Source organism: Lycium ferocissimum, chromosome 9, assembly GCF_029784015.1.
Source record: "Lycium ferocissimum isolate CSIRO_LF1 chromosome 9, AGI_CSIRO_Lferr_CH_V1, whole genome shotgun sequence".
In the NCBI taxonomy this organism is placed as follows: Eukaryota; Viridiplantae; Streptophyta; class Magnoliopsida; order Solanales; family Solanaceae; genus Lycium; species Lycium ferocissimum.
Window position 1 is genome coordinate 12,293,033 of NC_081350.1, and position 9,338 is coordinate 12,302,370.

At 36.3% G+C, this 9,338-nt stretch overlaps 1 protein-coding gene across 2 annotated transcripts; it reads right to left on the reverse strand.

Moving 5' to 3' along the window:
* Positions 1 to 1,667: 1,667 nt before the first annotated feature.
* Positions 1,668 to 8,899, reverse strand: LOC132029646 (uncharacterized). 2 transcript variants are annotated; one of them, XM_059418944.1, is made up of 3 exons: positions 8,765 to 8,899; positions 7,252 to 7,439; positions 1,668 to 2,161 (listed from the first exon to the last, which is right to left on the reverse strand). In XM_059418944.1, exons 2-3 carry the CDS (start codon positions 7,431 to 7,433, stop codon positions 1,975 to 1,977), a joined length of 369 nt encoding a protein of 122 aa, XP_059274927.1. In that variant the 5' UTR covers positions 7,434 to 7,439; positions 8,765 to 8,899; the 3' UTR covers positions 1,668 to 1,974. The 2 variants fall into 2 exon arrangements, with proteins under 2 accessions (XP_059274927.1, XP_059274928.1); XM_059418945.1 differs by having other exon boundaries at positions 7,252 to 7,443; positions 8,765 to 8,832.
* Positions 8,900 to 9,338: the final 439 nt, after the last annotated feature.

Genomic DNA, 9,338 nt, shown 5'->3' on the forward strand with positions numbered 1-9,338 from the left:
AATTGCACCTCCTCTTTCATAACTGATCTGGCAGATGCAGTTATTGAAGCATTGCCTTCGACAATGGCAATGTCTGCGTCCACTGGTACAGAGGAAGCAGTTGACGATCCGATGCAATATTTTATAAAAATGCTTTTCGGATCACTATTAGCATTTGTTTTTCTGTTTTCACCAAAGATGGTATCGGCTTTTAAGAAGAACATCCTTTAGGGAGGACAAACGATCCTTTTCAGTAATAGTACAGAGATCAAGAAGCAATATTTATGGTGCCACCTTAAAGTTTCTTAATTTTGTAAACAGTTCACAAGTTTTTTTCTTACTACTAATGTACAAGTTATCACTTTTGAAAGTGCCAGTATTCTGTTTTGGGGGCAGGCACAGGACGAAAACAAATCAGAGATACAAGTCTCTTTGTGGCATTGGTTTCAGACTCATACGAGTGTCTTGTATTACATCTATGAACTTCCTTCAATTATACAATGAATTCTTTTGGTCAAGCATTCGTAGAAACAGCAAGGACATTAATTTGTGCAGTAAAGTATCTTGACAAGGTACATCTACTAGGTCATGGGTGCAAGCCGTGAACCCCTCTTTGTAGAACCTCTTTGTAGAATACTTACTCCGTCCATTTTTACTTGTCCGGTTTGAAAAATCAAGAGATAATTTATCATTTTGTTCCTGTTATATCTTTATTATTAATTATTGGGTGGAAAACTTCAAGAAATTGTTAGTGGCCGTATGACTTTTAAAGTATGATTGATTTCAATCACTGAATGACTTGGTAATAATTAAGTAGTAAAATTGTCATTCTATTTATGGCTCATTAAAGGGTGTGTCAACTCAATCAAGAACAAGGAAAAATAGATGGAGGGAGTACGAGGTAAGCTTCATGTCGTGTGGTCTTTCTTTAACCTGTGCATGCGCATGGTGGAAGCTTAGTGTTGTCAGCAACCTTTTACGCAAATGAGTAAAGTAGTTCCAATCGGACTTATTTTAAGGGGAACACTGAATTAGACGGATCTTGCTTTGATACTATGACAAAGATAATAGACCTTAAACCTAATTCGAACACAAAAGCTAGCTGAAAAGGTAAAGGACTCAAAAGTTTCTAGCTCCCTCAATCAAGCCTTCACTCCTTTGTTAGGGACAATCAAACTGCAAGAGAAATACTAAGAAAACTAAATTAGCTATTATATCATCCGTCAACCCAAACAATTTGGCAATATCTTTCTCAGGATACAAGATCTAGTTCAATATGCAAGAAACTTCTCTTTTCAATTAAACAGCGTTAAGACTTCCAACAACTACAGTGACTGCACTCATCGTGCTGCTTTGGCATGTATGACCCATGGTCTTTGAAAGGGATGAACAGGAACAAACAATAAAAGATAAACCAAAGCAGACATTGGGAAACAGAATCACCCATCGGGTATCGGAAATTCGCTAGTTCGACTAATTTGGATTCATGTCAGGGAAACACACTGAGTGAGGCAAAATGCTCCCTCCTCTTAGATTAACCATGCCTAAAGCTCAACTTGGGACCTATTAGTTGAGGGAAGAGCAATCCCTGCCATCGCACACACCCCTCGAAGGTATAAGAATGTTATAGTGATAATGTTATTGAAGGAGTAAACTTATACTGGTAATAGCACTTTTCCATTTGTAGATTCATCTACCAAGTCTCGTAGGACTGATTTTGATTCCAGCCAAGGAAATAAATATGAACAAGAAACAGTAATCATGAATACAACATGCTCGAAGCTGCCTTATTGAAGCAAATATATGGATCCTACCTCAGCCTTTGACATCTATAGCAGAAAGGCTCATCCCCTACGTAAATTGTACTTGCCAAACATGAAATTTGAAAATCTGTATCTCATGGGTGCGTGTTATCCCGCACAAGTTAGAGATTGACAACGATCTTTTATCGACAATGATATAAGTCATTCCTTTGAAACCTAATATTTGGGAGACTTAGACATAATAACCAGTAATCGTGAACCCTCGTCCCACAATCTCCCCGGCACAAAACCAAGCAAAACATTCTAGCCCAAAAAGAGCGGCAATGCCAGCATCCTCAATTTTCAGCTCCTGTCTGTGCTTCCACAAGTTCTTGACATCATCAAGTTCCTTCCAGAATGCTTGATAACGACCAGGAATACTGTCCCAATAACAGAGATCATTAGTACAAGATATATGAAAGGTAAAAATGGAACAGGTTTTCTATCAGGTAACAGAAAGGAGCTCAAGTTCTAACCTTTCTGCTCTGATATCATTCAACAACGTGCCAATAACATGAAGAGAAACATAACACTTTTGGAACGAATAAACATGGAAATTGGAAGCAGAATTGCTCTTTGCTCCCAGCAAACCAGAAAAAAGAATCTTGTATCAGATAGTATATTCCAATTGCTCCAATTTTTTTTTGGTGATCAGGAGAAGTTCAGTACTCCAGTCTTCTTAGCAATGATAAATTCAAAAGACATAGTCACTTTATCTTATTTTAATTACATACTTTACATATGGATTATCACAAAATGTTTGGGGCACATATAAATACTCAATTGCCACATCAAGAATAAAAAGTATCAAACGAATGAAATTTTAAACTATCCTGTGACGTATCCCCTAGGCCCTATCAAACCAAACCCATAAACAGAGATCCAACAAGTATCATCTTTTGTTTTTATCGGTCTCCAACAAGTATCATCTTCTGGAATAGAATTCTATTACGCAAGAAAGACTTAAGTCCTCACGTTGTGGGATTTCACTGGGTTGTTGTTGTTGTTGTTAAGAAAGACTTAAGTCCAATCAACATGTCACAGAAAACAGGACAGTGAGAGCATAACTGTAGTAGACTCTGTTCAACGTTGACAAATGAGTATGACTATGACACAACCTTCTTTAAGATATGTAAATCAAGTTACAACCGGTAGGATGGCGCTAAACCATCAAACAGTAATACTCCATTGATAACTCACCTTGCTAAGCTAAATCATCAACAACTGTGTTGCTCAGATTCTCCAAAGATGATAGAGAACTCGAACAACATAGATCAACATTGAAAGCAAGTTGGAGTAGAGCCAAGATAGAACATTTTAACAGAAACAAGTGGGGAGCTAAATCTAAATATATCTCATCAGGACATATAAAAGACTTCTTCTTTCTCTGCATACATTAATTCAGTCTGAATCTATTTGACGTCATAAACACATAATCAAAGATGACTAGCTTACCTAGGAGCTAACAAGGAAAAAACACTGACCTCGTATTAATCATTCAAAAGAGATGTTCAGAAAAAAGAGAAAAAAAACAAATTTAAGTAGTTCTCTTTTTTGTTGAGTAAATTTTAGTATGCATACTTCTCGAAGCAATTACGGCAGGTTCAAGAGACCTTTTTTTTTGCAGTAGTTGGAATCAAGATGCTTATCCATGGCGTCTAAAGATTTTCAAGAATTGCCTTCTCCTGATAAACTGTACACAAAATTCATTGTTGCCAAAGTTCTTGGATGTTTCTCCACGATAATGCCTCTATTATATAGAAGACCTAGGTCACTTCAAGTCGATACAGCTGACCATGCCTGAATAATGGCCTACACAAACTACGCCCTCTGTTTCATTTTATTTGAAGATGTTTACCCGGACACAAAGTTTAAGAAATAAAGGAATTTTTTGACACATAAGCTAAATATATGTAAAAATACCAAAATTGCCCTTATTAACGGTAATAAATGTGATGGTGAGAGTTCCGCATCTCTTTACATTTTCTCTTTCCTAATAAAACAATGAACTTATATATCAAGTGCGTCCAAACAAGTAGGTCATTGAGGGTAAAATTGAGATGCTAATTTTAAATAGTTTCAAACAAAGATAGGTGTCATTCTTTTTCGGACATGCTAAAAAGGAAAGCGTGTCACATGAAATGAGGCAGAGGGAGTACTAATTAATGTGTAATAACCAGTACTTCCCATATCTTATCACTTTGTTTGCATCGGTTCCACAGACTTAAAATCATCACACCCATATGGTTAGCCTAGTATTTAGGCAATTTAAATCCATGATTAGTCTAGGTTATTAGCAATTGTACAAAATTAACCTAAATAACTTTTGGGGAGAGCGAGTTGAGGGAAGCCTTCCTAACATATATCGTGTTTCATGCCAAAGAGAGATGACAATCCAACAAAACTGTAGGTCTCATAAGGGGGTTATTCATTGGGACTTAAAGATTCAGAAGAAACCTTCAGGATTGAGAGATGGAAGAATTTTACAATTTGAGTGAGTTATTGTAAGGACTAGTCACACCTAACAACTCATCAAATGCATGGAGCTGGTGGGAGAGTGGAGATGGTTTATTCACTGTTAGCTCTTTTTATAAGAGACTATTTTCCCTCATGATTCGATTTGGATACCTAGAGCACCGAAGAAGGTATGTGTTTTTGTTTGGGTGGAGGCAAGAGGTGCGATCTCAACAGTGGAGAATCTGAGGAAGAGAAGGATCACCTATGTTAGTTGGTGTTTTATGTGTAAGAGTATTGGCGAAAGTGTAGATCATCTCCTATTGCACTGCAAGGTGGAGAACAATCAGAAATCTATGGCCTTTAATCCTAAACAGATCCAGTTTCAAAGTTGGCAATGGCCTGAAAGTTTCCTTCTGGGATGACAAGTGGATTGGTCGTGAACCTCTAAAGCAACTCTATCCAGATCTATACACATTATGCCTTCAACAACAAGCTACAGTTGCTGAATTATGGACAGGACAAGGTTGGAATTTACACCTCAGAAGACATTTAAATGACTGAGAAATGGAAAGAATAGCGGCCTTCTACTCCACAGTTGATCAATTCAATAATTTAACAGGAGAAAGAGATACTATGGTTTGGAAGATAGACAACAAAGGTTTGTTCACTGTAAATTCTGCTTACAGAGACCTGAACACATCAAACAACCAGGAGGTAGGATGGCCATGGAAGATGATATGGAAAACTAAAATACCTTACAAGGTAAATTGTTTTTCCTGGCTATTGGCAAAGGAAGTAGTGTTGACTCATGAGAATTTAAACAAGAGGGGGTTCCAGTTGTGCTCTAGATGCTATTTATGTGGGGAACAAGCAGAGACAATCAACCATCTTTTTTTACACTGCAAATGGGCAGATCAGTTATGGAAGATATTCATCAGTCTGAGGAAGATCAGGTGGGTGAAACCAGGGAGCATTAAAGGAGTTCTTAGCTGCTGGAACAGAGATGGCAATGCTGCAAGCTAAGTTGCTCGGCTCCAGAAATGTTGCCGCACCCGTGTCGGATCCTCCAAAAATACACTATTTTTGGAGGATCCGACACACACCCGTCGATATTTTTGAAGAGTCCGAGTAACATAGGCTGCAAGATAGGAAGAGAGATGGAAAATTGTCCCAGCATGTATTTGGTGGACAGTATGGAAAGAAAGAAATCAGAGATGTTTTGAGGGCAAACAAAGTGACCTACAGAAGTTTAAAATGAATTGTTTAGCTCTATACTATTTTTGGTGTAAACAGGAAGTTTTAGGTCAAACTGAAGATATTTTTGATGTTTTAGATTACTTGTAAGGAAGAATATAGATAGGAGATCAAGCTGTAAGGTGTAACATTTTGAAAGGGGGACTACATTCTTTTTGATGTAGTATACCTGTGGATATATAGTTAACTGTTACCATTATCAAAAAAAAAAAAAAAAAAAAGGTGGCTAGTCGGTTACGGAGGGTTGCTCTTAATTTGTTTGGGATGCAATGGGTGATGCCAGGCACAGTGAAGGAGGCTTTGCAAAGTTGGTCTCATAAGAGAGGGAAGAGAAGCAGAAGGGCATGGAGGGTTGCCCCATTAGCAATCATGTGGGTCATTTGGAAAGAGAGAAATAGGAGGGCTTTTGAAGGGGTGGACAAGATATTGTAAAGATGCAAAGTAGTGTTTTGTCTCTAGTTTCTTTTTGGTGTACTTTCGAGGTCCCGATTTGTATAGAGGATTGGATCTCTTTTGTTGAGAACCATATTTGATGAAGGTTCTCTTCTTATGGTATACGGCTTGTATACGGGGTTTCCCCAATTGTTAATAAAATTATTTACCTTATCACAAACAAAAAAAAACAAACAAACAAACTCCTATACTTCTCTTAATAAACGCGCCTTCTCCAAAATAGATGTGAACTACACGACACTTCAATATCTTATGCATATTGGGATTTTCCCCCTTTTGTGCAGTGAAATTTAGCATGCCAAATACAAAATAATTAATAACTTATGCAACTATAACAGTAAACGAAGCAAGTGTAGCTTCAAATCCTCAATAGGTTTACATATCCTGAATAGAAGCAGGCTTTATTTCATACATGACAACTATATAAACAGGAGGCATTATACATTTTTGGCTTCATTAGAGAAACAAAAGGCAACTTAACCACAGTCCTCCATGACCCGCTTGAAGTCAAGAATTGTTCTTTCCATATAAGACATCTTCCTCTCCAATCTTTCAAACACATTGTTTTTTTGTTTCTCCTTCTTATCTTGTCAGTTCCATTTTGGAAATATACCATGTGCAATACTTTAATTTTTTTTTTTATCACTTCCTTTGATTCCCAAACATATCTATCTCTTGGTTTATCCGGGAACCATTTGTTGTAGTTCATCAGTTGTACTAGACTATTTACTCCCTAACATTCAGTAGTTGACGTTGATTTTTGTTCATTACCTCATCATGGCCTGCTCTTATATTTCTAGTGAGCTCTTAGTGAAATCTCAAGTATACAAGAGTTCACAAAAATTTAACGAGTGGTTGCCTTAAATCAACCAGTATGTTGACAACATTACCAAATTATAAACCAATCAACCATACTTCCCTATTCGAGGACTAAAAGTTCAGGTATCATGAAGTTGACTAAATGTTGTTTAACTTTTATGAACAAGGAACTTACTCAAAGGTAAGGTCCTGGAGGTTTTTTCAGTAAAGACGTGATTTTGGGATCACTAAGGTCCAGAAATGAGATGATAAAACAAGAAAAATATTACAACCACAAGATGCTGAGCAGTTTGCAGTCTAACCCGTACAGCCCTAAGCTAACCTAGCTACGGCCAACTTATGAATAACATGAATCCATCCGTTTTCCCTACAGATAATCAACTGAATACTTTCAAGACTTCTGGCAAGTCGAAGCAAAATCACTAGTTACCTCAAAAGACTAAGTATTTTTGTCGATTTGAAAGGATACAAGTGATGAATAACAAACCTAGCTAAGCGAGTGTAGAACACTTGTTTCGCCAAATGCTGACATTTCTCCACAGTAGGTGGCTCTTGAATGTATTGCTTGTTCTTCTCCATCATCTGCTTGTAGTATGCACATGCATTCTTGGTCAAGATATTTGAAGCTTCAACAGCCTTTGCTTTCACTATAGGTAGTTTTGATGCCATAGTTCCCTAACCAACAAATAACACGCACCATGAAAAACATCATCACGTGTTGCCAAAGGAGAAAAGTATAGTAAAGTGCTTTTTTATCAAAAAAGTACAGTGAAGTGCTAAACTCTGCTAGGGCTTAAGTGCAAAATGCAATTCAAGAGTGCACTTTATCGAAGAAAAGCTCCGATAAATATAAAAGTGATCAATCAAATTCAACCCCATTCTAAGTTTAAGATACAAATGCAAAGATTTTATAGTAACTACTTTTCAAACACTAATTTCAAATTCTATACACCTAATCATGACATCTTTTTGTAGAGATGTTTACAGTTCAATGCCGTCCTCTTCATGATAGAGATAATTTAGTGTCGTGGTGCCTGCATTGAATGGCTGTTTAATCAAGGCCAAGTGCACTAGCTTCAAACCTTAAGCGTGTTTCAAGGTTTCCATTTACTTCTTTTTTATAACTGAGAAATCCCCGAGGGCCAGTAGCACATGATTCTAAACTCAGTGGATAATGAGCCCCGCACATCTACCATTCACCACTACTCGTTGAAGCGACCAGCGACTTAATGGCACATACCCTCCTTTTATAATAAGGTACATCATACAAAATCCAAAATAGTTCATTCCGTTTTTCTCAACATTGGCAAGAAGCTTCAGCGACCCATGTTTGGATTACACAAGAACCCTTTTTAATCATGGGCAAGGCATTTACTCCCTCCGTCCATTTTTAATTGTCATGTATTGACATGGCATGCCTCTTAAGGAGCCAAAAATACAATGACAATGTTGCTATATCACCCCTAAATATTGCTAATTCATCTAATAATTAAAATCAATCAGAATACTTTAAAGAAGTTTCAAACCCAATAATTAATAGTAAGGGTAAAACAGGAATGAAATGGTAAATTATCTATTGGTTTTCCAAACAGGACATCTATTTTTTTTTAGTATAGAGGACAAGTAAAAATGGACCGAGGGAGTAACTATTGAAGACCCAACCCCAACACATTTAATTATGAAAACCACAATCACTCTACAATATCTCCATGGTGCAGCTCACAAGTTTTAATTTTTTTTTGGTTACCCTTTTTTAGAATTTTACATAATCTGAAAATTTCTTTAAAAATACAGTCTTTTAACCCCAACACAAACACAAACAATTTTTTTAAAGAAAAGATTCCATTTTGGAGAATTAACCTAACCAAACCATTTGATCAAATTTATTCTTCAGACAATTAGCCTCTTTTCTAATGAAATTTTTAGCACTAAAATGGAATGAAGAAGTTAGTTTAAAGTTGGAAAGAAATATGAATTGAAATAAGAGAATAGTGGAGTACCAGAATATGCAGAGCGAATCACACTAAAATTGAATGCCAATTTGTGTGTGAGAGAGATAGGGTTTTGAAGCTCAATTACTACACTTGTACCAATTTATGCAACTCCTTATTTTATGTTGTGATTTATAATATTTTTTATAGTAATTTTTAATATAAATTTTATTTAAAAACTTTTATGCCTGAAATTTACATTGAAGTTTATAAGTTTGAATCTCAAAATTATAATCGCGCCAATATATAACTAGTGAATCCATTAGACTTTCGACTATATTAAATTTTTTAATTTTTTTTTTTCAGTTCTCAAAGTCAAATGTTTTAAGTTTTAACCAATTAAGCTGCTAGCACTTAGTTTATATACTATTCAATGATTTTACATCGGTTAAGAATTTTCAATATTCTATAAATACTTGTGTAATTTTATGTATAAGTGAAACATTTTTTGTTTTAGTTTTCTTTAAAGAACGTACAGAAGTCATTCATCGGTGGAGGAGCTTAGAGGTTAGAGGTGTACATGTGCCGTACACTAGGGCGATTAAGGCGATGGAGTCAAGACCCGGGTAAGGACAGTGAAAAG